Here is a 17,453-nt window from a genome sequence, read left to right on the forward strand (position 1 = left end):
CCCCTCATCTGTGAGCCTGAGAGCGAAATCTCATCTTCCTTTTCTGAGCTTTACCTCTGAGCTACATACACCCAGCGGTCATGTGAGGACTTTTATGATTTGCATTATTTTTAAAAATTGTTTATTTTGTGTGCATGTGGAGGCTGGCCAGAGGAAGTCAGTAGCAGGTGACTTCCTCAGTCACTGTTTACCTTACTTTTTAAAAAATTTTAAAATATATTTATTATGTATACAGAAGAGGGCACCAGATCTCATTCTAGATGGTCATGAGCCACTGTGTGGTTGCTGGGAATTGAACTCAGGACCTCTGGAAGAGCAGTCAGTGCTCTTACCCTCTGAGCCCTCTCTCCAACCCCCTTGACTCCCAATTCTAACTGTATAGAAGTTCACTGGGTTGTGAAGGCTTTGGATTGGGTTAATTTTGGTGTTGGATATTTTATCTATTTGCAGTTTATTTATTGTATGTTTTATTTATTTTTATTTGCATTTTTAATAATAAAGTTTATTTTAAAAAGGAATGACAAGGGCTGTCTGCTGTCTGGGTGGGGAGGAAGCTCCCCTCCCACCCTGTTTCTTTCTGATGCCCATTTCACTTTCTGTCCATGACACCAGCATCTGGTTCCCTGACAGGGAAGTCTGGGGACGAGTTACTCATCATAGAACTTTGGCAGCGCATCTCCCAGGATTACTCGATGATCCACGCCTGCAGCAGTAATGGTGACCAGGTAGATGACACCCCCACTGGAGCCGTCACGGTTCATGGCCAGAGCGATGGCTGCAGGGGGGGGGGGGTCGCGTCGGAGAGAGGAGCAGAAAATGGCTGAGCTCCAGCGCTCTTTCCCTTCCCTTCCCTTCCCCCCATGCGCTGCTTCTCCCTCAAAGCTCATTGAACAGAGGCATTTTCAGAACTGTCCGGCCAGCAGCACCTGCCTGAGTCCCTTCTGTAAATGTTCTCACCGAGTTCTACTTCAGGTGACCTACAGATTAACTCATTGTCCAAATCCTTGAATGTTGAGCAATCCACCATTCCTGTGAGCTGGCTTGGAGCAGGGGGGGGGCGGGCAGCGCTAGCCTAGCACCCTGCTGGTTCCCATAGTGATCTTGTACCCTTACTTGGTTTGCTGGGATTAAAGGTGTGCGCCACCACCGCCCGGCTTTAAAGTAAATAGTTTTTAAAAGCTTGGGCATGGGATGTTCACCTGTGTATTCCTTCCCTGACTCTTCACAGTCTACTCTCTTCCCATGTCCGTGTGCCTTCCCCATCACCTCTCACTGGGCTAGTTACCGTTCGTGGTGAAGCGTCTGCACTCCTCAGGGGTCATGCCTGCTTTATAGGCTGCGTCCACATAGCCGTAAATGTAGGTACTGCCGGAGCCACCGATGGCAAAGGGTTGTCGGATGAGCATTCCCCCCATGGTTCCATACACCTGGAGAGAGGCTCCCGCAGGTCAGGGTCAAGGATCACCCGACGGGTTCTTCCACTGAGACAGCGAGCATGAAGACCTGGGGCCCCCACAACGGAGCCTGAGGTATGCATGTGTTTGATTTTATGCATGTATGTTTGTTTTGAACCAGGGTCTCACTATGTAGCTCTGGCTGGCCTGGAACTCTTATCTACAGTCAGGTTCTTCAAACTCACTGAGGTTTCGTGCCCCTGGCTCCCGAGTGCTGGCACTGAAGGCCTGTGTCACCACGCCTGTAGTATGTTTTTAGAGGAACTGCCTATGGACCGTGTTGGCAGAGTGACATGTGAGAGGAGTGGGGAACCCCGAGACCAGGAAGGGACACTTACCTGGCCCCCCTCACGCTGGTCCCAGCCGGCTACCATGAGATGTGCTGACAAGTCTTCACGGTACTTGTAGGAGATATTCCTTACCACATTTGCAGCAGCCAGAACAAGGGGCGGCTCCTCCAGTTCCAACCTGAAGAGGACATTGGGGGTAAGGGTCAGGACAATGTTCTAAGTCGCACCCTTGGCACCACGGTCACCCTCTCCGCCAAGTCACACTTGAACCCGCAGCTGCAGCAGAACCCAGCTTCTCTCCCGTGTGTCCAGGGAGACATCACCAGTGAGAGGCCTTCAGCTGCTCAGCCTCCTTTTCCCAGCTCCACCTTCCAACTCCTTCCTTTGACTCTAAGGGCCCTGCCCTCACGGGTAAAAGCAGATAAGCCTTGCTTCCGCCCCAATGACCTTGATTTCTCATATAGCAACTGCTTGATATTAGGAGTGGGCCATATTGTCATCTTCTTCCTGATTTCCTATATCAGGGCAGTGACGTGCACTTTCCAAGTCTCCATGGGGGAGACAGGGGCACTACTGTGATTTCCTCTCTGCAGAAGCAGGACACTCGTCTCCAGACACTCCAGTGCAAGTTCAGAGCTGGCGGAGCCACAGAGCTGGGGAGTTTTACTGGGAGGGGGGGCTTTGTACCCGTGCAGCTCCAGCTGGTAGGCGGCCATGTCAGCTATGGCTTGAGCATCAGCGGCTGAACCAGAGAGAGCACAGTAGATACGCTGGTGCAGAGGGGACAGCTTGTCAAACACTCGGTTCACCACGGCTTCTCTGTCAGGAAGGAGCCAAACATTCAAGTTGGTCAGACAAAAGAACAGCGAGGCTCGCAATGCTTGGGTTGAGGCAGAAAAAGCAGAAAGGCATTAGCTCAGCTATGTGACTCAGCGTGCTAACCACAGTTAGGCAGGCTGGGCTGGGGATACGGCCCAGGTGGTATAGTCCCTGCCTGGCAGGCACTAAGCCGTCCAGGCACAAGGTGGGCACGGCGGCGCTCAGGAGGTGAGGCAGGAGGATCAGAAGTTCAAGGCCAGTTTAACTACATAGCAGGTTTGAGGCCAACCTGGGCTACAGGACTCTAGACTCTAGACACCCCCCCTTCCGAATCTAGACTTTTAAAGACTTATATTTTATAGTAGAACAGCAAAAAGAAACCCAATTAAGAAAAATGTGCCTCTGAGCCAGGCGGTGGCACACGTCTTTAATCCCAGCACTCAGGAGGCAGAGGGATTTCTGAGTTCGAGGCCAGCCTGGTCTATAGAGTGAGTCCCAGGACAGCCAGGGTAAAAATCCTTTCTCAAAAAAAGAAGTGGAAAAGGGAGAAAAATGTGCCTCTGACTGGCGTTTCTTCGCTATTAACCACCTTGAAGGCTCTGGTAGTTCTACAGACCCAGGCACAAAGAGCAGTGATGTCCTCCCACAGCCTCGCTTGGGTGTGAGAAAACTGGCCAGGAGGGGAGACCAAGCAAATCCAGTTCAAACTGTGGCAAACAAGTGAGATGCCTGCTTGACAAAACCATTTTTATCCTAAGTGCAGACAGCGGAGTCCCTTTACAACCTACCCCGTGTCCCTCTGAGACATGATTTCTTTATGTTCATCAAGCTACAAAACATTTGGACCTGCAGGTCCTTACCCACGCATTGCACTATTGATAGCTTTCTGGGAAGTTCAGCTCCATTTCCTGGATGGTTATAATACTGTCCAGAAGTTGGTAAGCAAAAGGTGAACGTGGGGCCTCCAGCCTCCTTCCCAACACATACTCACCCTGCTGACACCCGGGAATCAGAACCCACCACGACACCCCCATCAAACTCCACCGCCATGATGGTTGTCTGCAGAGAGACAAAGAGATGAAATGTCAGAGCAAGCAGCGCCCCGACCCTTCGGTCATAAGGAAGATGAAATGTTGGTGGCGGAGGTGACTGACTCAAGGTCACACAGTCCTTCAGGCCCGAGCTTCCCTGTCGTCTGTGCTGCTGTGTCCAGCTGCAGGGAACGGTCCCAGCGTGGCTGTGGTACAGCTTAGAGAGCCACCTCTCCAGGCCCCAGCTTCCCTGAGTGTAACCCTTCCCACCCTGAAGATGGAGAAGCAAGGACCAGTTCCCAGAGGTAATCCCTCTGAGAGGAGAACAGGACAGGAGGAGGCCGCCACCAAGAGGACTGTCTCCACTGCTTGTCCAGTGTGCATGGTGCAGGTGAATTACTGTGACACAAGGCCGGGCCTTGCTTGGTCCAGGATCTGTCCCCTGCACCCTCGCTTAATCAGGAGCGGGTTCTTATGTTCCTGAACAAGGGACACAGAAGAGGCCAGTGGTTAACGCGGCCAGGAGCTGAGCCAGGGCGAAGCTGCAAGGGTCGCTCAGAGAGAGCAGAAGTCTCATTTAAGGGACTTCTCTGCAGCCAGGGAGGGGCTGCTGGAGAGCAGAGTTTTTTCCAGGTCAAGAAGAGGATTAAGGAAAAGTGAGGGAGGAGGAGGAGGAGGACACGTCTACTTCCCCCACGCCCTTTCAGCTAAAGGGCACCTTAGAGACCCTCGATCGGTTGCACTGAGAAAACCAACTCAGAATGAGTTTTCCAAGCTCACGCAGGTCTCACTCTGAACCCTTGATTAATTTGACTTCTCCTTCCCACTGCTCCATGGCATCAAGGGGAGATTTTCCCAACCTTTCTGGCACTCCACACCTCACTCTGATCTCCAGGGACCCGGCATCTGAGTGTGCTTTCTGACGTACTGACACCAATAAAAACCTAGACACGGCCACTCGATTCTAGCGGCTGCTCTCCCAAACCACGCAAGGAGTGTGGTTGGTGGCTTTCAGAGAGCAGCTTCCATCTCCTCCCCAGCTCCTAGGCCAGGGCAAAGTTCTCCTGCGAGCATGGGAGTGCGGGGGTGGGTGAACACGGGGTAGGGGGGACAGGGCAGCACCTTGACCAAGGAGGACCACTGGTCATCACCCCGTCCCCCCAACCCCGCGTCAGGGAGCTTGTCCTCGCTCAGGGTGAAGGTTATCAGAGCCCAGGTTAAGCAAAGATCTGTCTGATGTGTAGGTCCTTCTCAACGGAGCCCTCATATTACCTTCACCCAGGTGCTTCATCCGGGACACTTTCTCAGCATCTCTTTGCAGGGTCCTCAAGCCCCTCACTTGATTTAGCCCCCACTGCGCAGACCAGAGTGAAAGCGAAAGCGCTTTGTAGCAACTTCCCTTAGATGCTTCCAGCTCGAGCCAAAGTACGCACCTTCCCGCTAGCTTCGCCTGCCTGCGGGGCCCTCGACAGACCCCCGGACACCACGCTTCGGAGCAGGGATACCCTACGTTCACTGTGGAGCGCAAGCGCTGGGTGGCACGAGCTTCCTAAGTCTCAGTCTCCGGGTTCATTTCCTAGAGCTTTAGGGTTCCCTGGTCACCCCACCCGCTGACTCTCACCCCAGACCCATTACCCCGGTGTGGACTTCTCCTGTCCGGAACAAGCCGGCGGTGGGTGCTCCTGCCTGCAGCATCCTGACTGAGCGGAGCTCGGCTTTCCAATCCGCCGCGCTCGCTCGGCGCTCCCAGCTTGCAGCCCGCGGCTCCGCCCCATCACCCTGCGAGGGGCGGGCACTTCTACCAGGCACTTGGCGCCCTTCGCCAACCTGAGCCGCGCAGATCTGCCCAGAGACAAGTGACGACTGAGGGTCCCGCCCTGAAGCTGGGGTGGGAAAATTCTTGCGAGCGTGGGAAGAAGGTGGGAAAGGAGAGGAGAATGGGAGCGATGGAGAAAAACATGGGGCGCCAGGACCGCTAGCCAGAACTTCAGATCTGACTTCAGCGGCAGCTTCCAGAACAGCCGGAGCAGGCCAGCCTGGGCAGGCGGGTCCCAGAAGGGGGGCGTGTCTAGTGATTAGGCGGTGGCTTTCGGTTTCTCCTTCCTCTAAACGCCTGCACTTCAGGTCAGCGCCACCAGCTCCAGCCCGCGCCCGGGACTTTCCGCGCACGCCGCCGGCCCGCCCTTCTCCCCTCCCGTGGAGACTCCCGTGCAGCGCGGACGCCGAGAGTCCCAGGCTGGGACCAGAGCCTGGACAGCGCGCTCGATGGCTGCGCTCGCCTGGGTGGCGGCCGCGCTGCTGCTGTTGACCGACTGGCTGCTGCTGCGGCCCGGGCTCCCTGGGATCTTCTCCCTGCTGGTTCCGGAGCCCCTGCTCCGGGTCTGGGCCGTGGGCCTCAGTCGCTGGGCCATCCTGGGGCTGGGAGTCCGCGGGGTCCTCGGGGTCACCACGGGAGCCCACGGATGGATGGCTGCTTTGCAGCCGCTGGCAGCGGCGCTGGGGTTGGCCCAGCCGGGACTTGCCTCGTTCCGAGAGCTGGCCTCCTGGGGAGCACTCCGGGAAGGTGACAGCGCTGGAGTACTGCACTGGGGCAGTCGCCTCGACGCGTTCGTTCTTAGTTATGTGGCAGCGTTGCCCGCAGCCGCCCTGTGGCACAAGCTGGGGAGCCTCTGGGCGCCCAGCCGCCGCGGGGGCGCTGGAGACATGGTGCGTCGGCTGCTAGGCTTCCTGGGTTCCGAGAAGCGGCGCCTCCACCTGGTTCTGGTTCTCTTGATCCTCTCCTGTGTTGGTAAGAGGGACGCAGGGCGAAAGAGCAGGCCACAGGGGACAGGGCAGGAACCCAGGGCAACCGGCAGAAAGGAAGATACAGTGTTCCCGGGAAGTGTCAGCGCCTAAGGAGCCAACCTAGACCAAAAGGGAAGAACCCTGTCCCGAGAAGGAGCTCTGCTCCGAAGGGGGGTCTTCCTGGGAGCAGAAGCTCACATCACAGCCTAGTGTGAGTCCACACTGTCATCTTTCTGCCTGCCTTCCTTCCTTCCTTCCTTCCTTCCTTCCTTCCTTCCTTCCTTCCTTCCTTCTCTCTCTCTCTCTCTCTCTCTCTCTCTCTCTCTCTCTCTCTCTCTCCTTTTCCTCCTTTGACACGGTCTTTCTATGTAGTTCTGCTGTTCTGGACTCACAATGTAGCCCAGGCTGGCCTGAAACCCGGAGAGATCTGCCTGCCTCTTTCTCCCAGTGCTGGGATTAAAGGCGTGTGTCTCAAGCCCTGCTAACTGCCATCTTTCTTAATTAGTCCTGGAAAAGTGTGATGTGGCCGAACAGGCTTCTGTCGGCGAGCTCAGCTCCTGCTTTCTGGACAATGGTGAAGGGAGAGGGGCAGGAGGAGATCGGAAGTGGTGTGCTCTTAATGCTTGTGACTGAGACATCTCCTCTCTCTCCCCAGGGGAAATGGCCATTCCCTTCTTCACTGGCCGCATCACTGACTGGATTCTTCAGGATAAGGCAGTTCCTGGCTTCACTCGCAACATATGGCTCATGTCCATTCTCACCATAGCCAGGTGTGGAGGATGGGAACGGGGGTCCCCGCAGCAGAGGGGACTGGATGCTGGGATTGTTGTTTGAGGATACTTCTGCAGGGATCTGGGACTCTGTCCCAGGGAGGAGCGCACCTGACCCTCCTTCCATCTCTGCAACACTCTAGTACAGTGCTGGAGTTTGCTGGCGACAGTATCTACCACATCACCATGGGCCACATGCACAGCCGTGCACATGGAGAGGTGTTTCGGGCTGTCCTTCGCCAGGAGACAGGGTTTTTCCTGCAGAACCCAGCAGGTATCTCAGGAAACTTTTTCATTTGTGTAAAATAATCTGTGTATCTCCACACACGCTCGACTGCCCCGCCTTTATAAACATGTACACACGCATGCCTAGGTCAATCCTCAGCACCTATAAAGGGGGTGTGGCAATCCCAACACTTGGATGAAGGAGGAAGGATATGGAGGTTGAAGTTCAAAGCCATTCATCCACATAACCAATCTGAGGCCAGCCTGGGCTACACCATCCTGTCTTAAAACCCAGGGCTTGTAAATTAGGCAAAAATCCTACCCACTGAGCGACTTCCCAAGCCTCCTCATTCTTTTTTTTTTTTTCTTTTCCTTTTTGGTTTTTTGAGACAGGGTTTCTCTGTGTAGCTTTGCGCCTTTCCTGGATCTTGCTTGTTAGACTAGGCTGGCCTCGAACTCACAAAGATCCGCCTGCCTCTGCCTTTCGAGTGCTGGGATTACAGGCGTGCGCCACCACCGCTGGGCTCCAAGCCTCCTTATTCTTAATGTATCTCAAATGGAGTAAAACATTGTTCTCTTTACTCAAAGAGAAACAGTCTCTGCATTTAAAACTCCCCACAGATAGAAACCACAGACTCAAACCCTGGAAAGCTGGAGGCTGTGATGTCCAACACCTCATTTTAAAGGAGGAAACCTGCAAAGGCAGACACATTGGGGCTAGACCCCAGGGTCTCCCTTTTCCAGTGGACCCCTGGACTGCTTCTCTTTTCTCTGTATGTCTACTTGACCAGCGGCAGGATGCAGACAGCATATTCATGCTCTTTAGAAGCTGGAAGCTTTCAGGGATCTAGATAGTCACATTACATTAACTGGTTTTTTGTTTTTTTGTTTTCCTTTCTCAAGACAGGGTCTCAGTGTGTAGCCTTGGCTGGCCTAGAATTCACTAACTAGGTAGACCAGGCTGACCTTGACTGCCCCCCCCCCCAGTGTTGAGATTAAAGGTGTGTGCCACCACACCCACACCCAGCTCCATCAGCTTCTTTATAGGTCACTGCAGGTCCACCAGAACTTTCCTTTCTCTTTCCCTGCACTGAAGTTCCCAAGCTACCCAAGCTCCTGCCCCTGCGAGCTGCAGCCTCCTCAGGATGCTGACATGCCCAGCCTGGCGTCCTGTTGTCTGTTAGCTCCTCTTGTCTCTGTGAACCACAGTCTCTTACTGTCTCTCTTGTCCTCAACATGGCAGGTTCCATCACATCTCGGGTAACTGAGGACACAGCCAAGGTGTGTGAGTCTATCAGTGACAAGCTGAACGGGCTGATGTGGTACCTGGGGCGAGGCCTGTGTCTCCTGGCGGTCATGTTTTGGGGGTCACTGTACCTCACTGTGGTCACCCTGCTCGCCCTGCCCCTGCTTTTCCTTCTGCCTCCGAAGCTGGGGAAAGTGTACCAGGTACGTTCTCAGGGTCCTCAGCTCCCATGATGTTTCTCCCAGACCTCTGTCAGTGCGACTTCCCTCTGCTTCTCCATCATCCTGAGCCCCTGTTGCCGCTGGCTCCATGCTGCCCTGGATCCACAGCCTTATTCTCTGCCTTCTCTCTAACGTCTAGCCTCAGTCTGTCCTTATGAATTGGATCCAGGGTGGAGAGGCAGCTCAGAATTAAGGGTGCTGGCTGCTCTTCCAGAGGATCTGAATTTGGTTCCCAGCACCCACACCAGGCAGTTCGCAGCGGTCTGTAGTCTGATGTCTTCTTCTGGTCTCCACAGATACCTATACACACATGATGCACACACATACATAAAATTAAAAGTAAATCTTACAAAAACCTAGAAGTATGGCTGTAGGCCTTTATCCTCGCTCTGTCCCTCTGACTGCTGACTTTAATCTCCATGTAGGTAACCTGGGCATCGGCGGTCCTTCTCATTTGCAGCCCTGTGTGATGTCTCTGCTCCTTGTCCCCCTGCAGTCACTGCAAGTGAAGGTGCAGGATTCTCTAGCAGAGGCCACGCAGGTGGCCATCGAGGCCCTGTCTGCGATGCCCACAGTGCGGAGCTTTGCCAATGAGGAGGGAGAGGCCCAGAAGTTTAGGCAGAAACTGGAGGAGATGAAGACTCTCAACAAGAAAGAGGCCTTGGCCTATGTAGCTGAACTCTGGACCATGAGTGTGAGTATCTGGAGATGAACATCCACTCCTTTGTCCCAACATGTCTTGATTTTACTGTTTCCCAACCCTACTTCTGTTCCTCCTCCTGTGGGAAGTGATTGGCTCTGTGTCTTCATCACTCTACTCTCTGTCCTTAATCCCCTCCATGTCCTGTGGTGCTGGGAAGCGTCCTTCCACAGAGACAAAATCTACTCGACCTGTGTGTTAGAGACACCACTCTTCCAGCTCTAGGTCTTTCCTCTGCCTCTCAGAAAGCCATACATTCCTGTGCCATGTGTGCCTCATGCTGGCACTGTGGGAGCTACGAGAAGTGCCAGAGGCCAGTGGCCAGGGGCATCTGTATAATGACGTAGAAGGAACTAAAAGTGGTAACCAGAGGTTCCAGGCTTGATCCTGCCATCAATCAGCTCCATAACCACACGTTACCTTTTTCTGAGGCCGTTTCCCTGTTTAGAAAAATGGGAATAAAAACTGGTGTGTCGATTCACACCTGTAATCTCAGTTCTCAGGCTGAGGCAGGAGGATTGCTGTGAGTTCCCAGACATCATGGGCCATGATGTGGGGAGTGAGGGCCATGAGATGGCTCAGGAGGTAAACCTGATGACCTGAGTTCCATCTCTGGAACCCATGTGATGGAAGGAGATAAGTTGTCCTCTGACCTCCACAAGGTGCACCATAACGTCCACTCACATATAAACAAGTAAATAAATGTAGTTTTAAAAAAAGTAAATTAAAAAACCAAAACAGCAACAAGAAAGGAATAATAAACTCATTCACAAAGGCTCTTGATGTCAGAACAAGCTGATGGCTCAGCTGTTAAGAGTGCAGGCCTTAAACTGGGCATTGGTGGTACATGCGTTTAAATTCCAGCACTTGGGAGGCAGAGCCAGGCGGATCTCTGTGAGTTCGAAGCTAGCCTGGTCTACAGAGCGAGATCCAGGATAGGCACCAAAACTACACAGAGAAACCCTGTATCGAAAAACCAAAAATAAATAAATAGATAGATAAATAAATAGATAGATAAATACATAAATAAAAGAGTGCACGCCTTTAGTCCCAGCACTCAGAGGGCAGAGGCAGACCGAGGCAGGCAGATCTCTGTGAGTTCAAGGCCAGCCTGGTCTACAGAGAGAGTTCCAGGACAACCAGGGATACACAGAGAAACCCTGTCTCAAAAAACAAAACAAAACAAAATACAAAAAAGAGCACAGACTGCTTTTCCAGATGATCAGCACTTATGTAGGGCAGCTCACAACCTCCTGAAACTGTTGCTCCTGGGATTCTGATGCCCTCTTCTGGACTGTGTGGGCACCTACACTCATGTGTACATACCCACAGAGACATACACACACACATATAACTTGAAATTGTAAAAAATAATTTTTTTAAAAAGAGTCAAATGTTCCTGAATCAAGGAGATGATGGTGATGAGGACCTGGAGGACTCCCTGAGCTGTGTTCAAATCTTACCCTCCATCCGATCCCTCCTTTCTCCCTGTCTCTCCTGTCTTGGAGAACGCACTTGTGACCCTTCCAGTCCATTTTATCGCATGGTTTCCCCATAGATCTCAGGAATGCTGCTGAAGGTGGGAATCCTGTACCTCGGTGGGCAGCTGGTGACCCGAGGGGCTGTCAGCAGCGGGAACCTTGTCTCATTTGTTCTGTATCAGCTGCAGTTCACCAAGGCTGTTGAGGTGAGCCCCCCTCCCCCTCTCAGTGCCTGGGTCTCTGCCTGCCCATTGGCTGTCTCTGCCTGACATTGGCTGTCTCTGCCTGCCCATTGGCTGTCTCTGCCTGCCCATTGGCTGTCTCTGCCTGCCCATTGGCTGTCTCTGCTTGCCCATTGGCTGTCTCTGCCTGCCATTGGTTGTCTCTGCCTGCCCATTGGTTGTCTCTGCCTGCCCATTGGCTGTCTCTGCTTGCCCATTGGCTGTCTCTGCTGGCCCATTGGCTGTCTGTGGCTGTCTTTGCAATTCTCTGCCTCTTCACATCACAGAATGCTATCAAGCAGGTTAGCCCTCCCACCTGCCTTCAAGGTCCGCCCAGCCCTCACCCACACTCCACTCTACTATGCAGGTTCTGCTCTTCTTCTATCCCTGGATGCAGAAGGCTGTGGGCTCTTCAGAGAAAATATTTGAATACCTGGACTGGACTCCTTGCTCTTCACTCAGTGGCTTATTGGCACCTGTAAACATGGAAGGTCTTGTTGAGTTCCAAAACGTCTCCTTTGCCTATCCAAACCATCCCGATGTCCAGGTGCTTCAGGTACTGCCACCAATCCTGAATCCCAACTTCGCCTCTTCTATCCTCTTACTAACGGCCCAGGTCCTTCCTAACCCTCAAAGGCACCAATGAGAACCATGTGTTTATACATCACCCCAACCCAAGCATGGGCTTGGTTTTCCAGTGGTATGGAGAAGAGGCTTCGAGGAGAAGGCTTCTGGGCTGGAGCGATGGCTCAGTGGCTAAGAGCATGTGCTGCTCTTGCCGAGGACCCCAGCTCAATTACCAGCATGCAAATGGTGACTCACAACCACCTGCTCCAGTTCCAGGGGGATCCTATACCCTCTTTTGACTTCTGTGGGCATAAGGCATGAACATGGCATGCATGCATTCATACTGGAAAAAATAGTCATACACGTAAAATTAAATAAATAAATCTAAAAAAAATTAAGAGAAAGCTCCTATAACAAAGGAGTTGGCAGGGCAACATGTGACTCCAGTTGCCATTTGTGATGCAGATATGATTTCTGCTTCATGTTTTAACTCCCCAGTGACGCTTCTTGCCCATTCCTTTGCCCCAGCCCCTCTCTCTCCGTTGGTGGTGTCATCCCAGAAGTCCATGCGTACAGAGGCCAGCGATGGCTGTGTATTCTCCCATTTTTCCTTTGGGGTAACGTGTCATCTTATACGCTGAGTACAGTGACTGGCTCTAGGCTAGAGGAGCTTTTCACCATGTGCTTCTCTGGCCTCCAGGGCCTGACGTTCACACTGCATCCTGGGAAGGTGACAGCATTGGTGGGACCCAATGGGTCCGGGAAGAGCACCGTGGCTGCCCTGCTGCAGAATCTGTACCAGCCCACCGGGGGCCAGCTGCTGCTGGACGGCCAGCCCCTGGTCCAGTATGACCACCACTACCTGCACCGCCAGGTGAGCAAGGAGGAAGTGTGGAGGAGGGGAGGAGAACATTCTCAGTGAAAACTCTTTCCGAAGGTTGGGGATGCAGGCAGTCATGGGCAGAGTGGGGGCTGTGTGCAGGACACATGACTGTAAGGTCTGCACTTGCTTGTGAGTATGTAGGACACATGATTGTAAGGTGTGCACTTGCTTGTGAGTCTGCAGTCCCTAGACAGCGACACTCCTGTGCCTCTTCGAATTTCACCTTAGGTGGCCGCAGTGGGACAAGAGCCACTGCTTTTTGGAAGAAGTTTTCGAGAAAATATTGCCTATGGCCTGACCCGAGATCCAACCATGGAGGAAATCACAGCTGTGGCCATGAAGTCTGGAGCCCACGATTTCATCTCCAGACTCCCTCAGGGCTATGACACAGGTATCTCCATCTCACCTCCAGACTCCGATAACCCTGCTTTATTACTCAATTCCTCCTCCCTTTGGACTTCAATATGTAGTTGAAACTCTTGTTTCTGTGATTCACATCCTCAGAACTCCATCTGCCTCTGTTGGGTGTGTGTGTGTGTATGTGTGTGTGTGTGTGTGTGTGTGTGTGTGTGTGTGTGTGAGAGAGAGAGAGAGAGAGAGAGAGAGAGAGAGAGAGAGAATGTGTTTGTATGTGAGAGTGTGTATGTTTGTGTGAATGTGTTTATGTGTGAATGTGTCTCTGCATATGTGTGAGTGTGTGAATGTGTATTTGTGTGTGTGTGTGTGTGTGTGTGTGTGACTGTGTCTCTGTGTGTGAATGTGTTTCTATGTGTGAGTGTGGGTGTTTATGTGAATGTTTGTATGTGTTTGTGTGTATGTGAGAGAGTGTCTCTCTGTGTGTGAAGGTATCTATTTGTGAATGTATATGTGTGAATGCATTGTGAGTGTGTGTGTATATGTGTGTGTATGTACACATCTGTCTACATCTCAGCTGGTCTCTTATCTGCAGAGGTGGGTGAGACTGGGAACCAGCTATCAGGGGGTCAGCGACAGGCAGTGGCCTTGGCCCGAGCCTTGATCCGGAAGCCTCGCCTGCTCATCTTGGATGATGCTACCAGTGCCCTGGATGCTGGTAACCAGCTACGGGTAAGGCTCTCGTTTTCATCCGTCTTTCCGAGACCGTCTGGTTATAGTCTTGGCTGGCTTGGAACTCAGTTTGAAGACCACCCTGGCCTCAGATGTGTAGCAGGCTTTCTTTTTGTGACCAACACCCAGCTCCCTGACACTGAGACTTATTAGTTCTGAATGCTCAGCCTAGCTTAGGCTCTTTTCTGGCTAGCTCTTTTAATGTAAATTGACCTGTTTCTCTTTGTCTACTTTTCCCCTCAGGCTTTTACCTCTTCTTGCTCTATGACCTACTTTCCTGCTTCCTCTGGGTCTATTTGGCTGGCCCAGGCATCTCCCTCTCTCTCTCCCTCATTCTCTCCTCCTTCTCTCTCAATCTTTTTTCAAACCTAGATTCCTCCTCCTCCTATTTATTCTTTCTGTCCACCAGCCCCGCCCATCCCTCCTCTGCCTAGCTATTGGCTGTTCAGCTTTTTATTAGACCAGTCAGGTGCCTTAGGCAGGCAAGGTGAAACACATGTAACACACATCCTTATATCATTAAACAAATGCAGCATAGACAAATGTAACACACCTTTACACAGTTAAAGTAACATTCTACAGCATAGACAAATGTAACACACCTTTACACAGTTAAAGTAACATTCTACAGCATAGACAAATGTAACACACCTTTACACAGTTAAAGTAACATTCTACAGCATAAACAAATGTAACACACCTTTACACAGTTAAAGTAACATTCTACAGCACAGACAAATGTAACACACCTTTACACAGTTAAAGTAACATTCTACAGCATAGACAAATGTAACACACCTTTACACAGTTAAAGTAACATTCTACAGCATAAACAAACGTAACACAAATTTGCCCAGTTAAAATAATATTCCACAGGAGACCATGGCAGTCTTCCTGCTGCCACCTCCAGAGGGCGGGGTTACCCTGCTGCATCATCTTCCTAAGGTCTCGGTCCCACAAGATCTTGCTTGTTGCTCATCCTGTTAGTTACACCATCACATCACTGTTCAAACCTGTCTTTGGAATTCTCAGTTCCCGTTAGCTTTTCTCCAGGACACTGGGAACCAGTGAGAAGGGCCTCTGTCCCAACAGTGCCGATGTGGGCTGAGCTTGTGTACCAGAGCCATCCCACCCTTTGAACTCATTCAACCATGTCCATCAGGAGTCCTCAGCTCTGCTTATTCTGTGGATGGCAAAATAGAGACTAAGAGAGGTTGATCAACCTTCTAAAAGTCACACAGCTATTGAACAGTGGTTCCAAATCCAAGTCATTTACCTGAATTCTCACGTTCTTTGTTACTAAGTTAAATTTTTCTTTAATTTTTTTAGATTTATTTATTTAATGTGCATGAGTGTTTATTTTATGTGTATGAGCATTTATTTATTTTATGTACTGAGCATTTTGCCTGAATATATGTGCATTATATGAGTACCTAGTACCCTCAAAAGTCAGAAGAGGGTGTTGGATCCCCTGAAACTAGAGTTATGGATGGTTGTGAGCCACCATGTGGGTGCTGGGACTCAACCCCGGATCCTTTGGAAGAGCAGCCAGTGCCTTAACTGCTGAGACATCTCTCTGTAGATGGATTATTCTTTGGACCACCAGCTCACAAAAAAGACTTGGAGACTTATTTTTAATTGTGAAAGCTCTGCCTTAGCTTAGGCTTGTTTCTAACTAGTTCTTATAACTTTAAATTAACCCATATCTACGTTCTTTTATGTGTCTTGGTTACCTTTACTCTGTACGCCCATCCTGCTTCCTGTCTATCTCACAGGCGACCCTGCTGTCTTCCTCCTCAAGTCCTGTCTGTCCCCAGAAGTCCCACCTAACCTCTTCCTGCCTAGGAAATGGCCATTCAACTTTTTATTAAAACCAATCACAGTGACACATCTTCACACAGTGTAAAGGAATATTCTGCAACATCTCTCCAGCTCCGAAGTTAAATTTCTTTAAATTGAATATTAAAATTCTCAGTTTATTAGGAGTTATTTAAAAAGATGTATACAGTAGGGAAGGGGATGTGTGGGTTGCGTCCTGGGGGGTGAAGAGGAGGGAAATGGGAGGTGGTATATATTTCATCGTATACAAGGATGAAATTCTCAAAGCATAAATTAATGTATATTCTTGAATGTAAAAACAAATTCCCACATGTTAAGCCTGAACGAGGCAACCCTAGTCTTATTGCAACTTGGTATGTTTGGTTGATATCTCTGGAAGGCCTGCCCTTTCCTGAAGGGAAACAGAGGAGAAGTGGATGGAGGAGAGGGGAGGGGGAGAGGAGGGACTGGGAGGAGAGGAGGGAAGGGAGGAGAGGAGGGACTGGGAGGAGAGAAGGGAAGAGAAACCAGTTGGGATGTAATATGAGAGAAGAAGAAATTAAAAATAAATTAAAATTTCCCAACTCATGGGCAGACTATTATGAGGGATGAGTGGCTGCTGAGTCCCTCCATATTGTGCTTTCGTGCATCTGGGCCGCCTCTTGCGAAGAGGCCTTAACAGAACAAGGGTTTGGAGAGAAGCAGTCAGACCAGGAACATCAGCATCCTTGGGTTTGGGGCAGGTGACAGTGTGTCCCAGGCCTGGAAGTCCAGAGGCCCCTGCCCTGTAAGGTCTGTGTTTCTGCAGGTCCAGCAGCTCCTGTATGAGAGCCCGGGGCGGGCTTCTCCAACGGTGCTGCTTATCACCCAGCAGCTCAGCCTGGTGGAGCAGGCTCACCACATCCTCTTTCTCAAAGAAGGTTCTGTCTGTGAGCAGGGCACCCATCTGCAGCTCATGGAGAGGAGTGGAGGGTGCTACCGGGCCATGGTGGAGGCCCTTGCGGCTTCTTCAGACTGACAGGCTTCCGGAGCTGCCCACTGCGTGCGCTGCCCTCCTCCCTTGTTCTCTGCTCAGTGTGGGAGAACCTGGGAGCAAAGGTAGCACCACACTCATTGACCAGGGAGTTGAGGCGCTGATGCTCTTGCTACGAGATAAAATGTAACACCTAGGAGATGGCCAGAATTGACCATGAATTTTATCCCCACCCCTGTCCCTTAGTTAGACTGGGTTTCAGGCACCTCAGGCTGGCCTTAAACTTGCGTCTAAGACCTTGAACTCCTGATCCTCCTGCCTCCACTCTCCTGGTGCTGTCTGATATCATCACAGCATGCATCAGCAAACTTGGTTTATGTGGTGTTGGAACCTGTGAGAAGAAACGACCAAAATGTACAGAGAGGAAGGACCAGCGGCTTGTAATTAACCAGAGGCATAGGCTGGCCTATGGATAACCCGTGGGCTCTTGATATTTATAATAAAAGTGGTGTTTTGTACTATGGCTTCTCCTGTTTCTCAGCATCCACGAAGGGCTCACGGAGTTAGCCAGCGCCCTTCCCCACACAGAGCGGCCTCTCGCTCTTCTTCAAATCCTCTGTTTTACTGCTGGGTCCTATCGTCTTTTATTTCCTGTGCTTCTCTTTTTCTACCTACCCATCGACTCCCCGTGCCGAGCAGGACGGGGAGGCATCCCCTCCCTCCCCGCAGCCCAAAGCATCAGCAGCTGCATCTCTGAGCTCAACTCTTCCTCGCTGAGGCGGGAGGAAGCACGGCAGCGGCTGGGGAGGCCAGGATGCCACACCGGGCCACCTCACGTCCGCTCTGATCCCTTCTGAACCGCTCACTTTGCTCCTCAGTGGCAT

At 51.5% G+C, this 17,453-nt stretch overlaps 2 protein-coding genes across 2 annotated transcripts; one reads left to right on the forward strand and one right to left on the reverse strand.

Annotated features, from left to right (window-relative positions):
* Nucleotides 1–478: 478 nt before the first annotated feature.
* Nucleotides 479–5,354, reverse strand: Psmb9 (proteasome 20S subunit beta 9). Its single transcript, XM_036168163.1, has 6 exons — nucleotides 5,230–5,354; nucleotides 3,555–3,622; nucleotides 2,432–2,563; nucleotides 1,793–1,922; nucleotides 1,286–1,427; nucleotides 479–775 (listed from the first exon to the last, which is right to left on the reverse strand). The coding sequence occupies exons 1-6, from the start codon at nucleotides 5,287–5,289 to the stop codon at nucleotides 648–650; spliced, it is 660 nt and encodes a 219-aa protein (XP_036024056.1). The 5' UTR covers nucleotides 5,290–5,354; the 3' UTR covers nucleotides 479–647.
* Nucleotides 5,355–5,696: 342 nt separating this feature from the next.
* Nucleotides 5,697–17,072, forward strand: Tap1 (transporter 1, ATP binding cassette subfamily B member). The gene is made up of 11 exons (XM_036168415.1): nucleotides 5,697–6,382; nucleotides 7,034–7,148; nucleotides 7,292–7,422; nucleotides 8,617–8,822; nucleotides 9,337–9,534; nucleotides 11,099–11,227; nucleotides 11,610–11,798; nucleotides 12,510–12,683; nucleotides 12,921–13,083; nucleotides 13,642–13,778; nucleotides 16,405–17,072. Exons 1-11 carry the CDS (start codon nucleotides 5,860–5,862, stop codon nucleotides 16,612–16,614), a joined length of 2,175 nt encoding a protein of 724 aa, XP_036024308.1. The 5' UTR covers nucleotides 5,697–5,859; the 3' UTR covers nucleotides 16,615–17,072.
* The last annotated feature ends 381 nt before the right edge of the window (nucleotides 17,073–17,453 follow it).

The sequence above is a fragment of the Onychomys torridus genome, chromosome 18, assembly GCF_903995425.1.
Source record: "Onychomys torridus chromosome 18, mOncTor1.1, whole genome shotgun sequence".
NCBI lineage: Eukaryota > Metazoa > Chordata > Mammalia > Rodentia > Cricetidae > Onychomys > Onychomys torridus.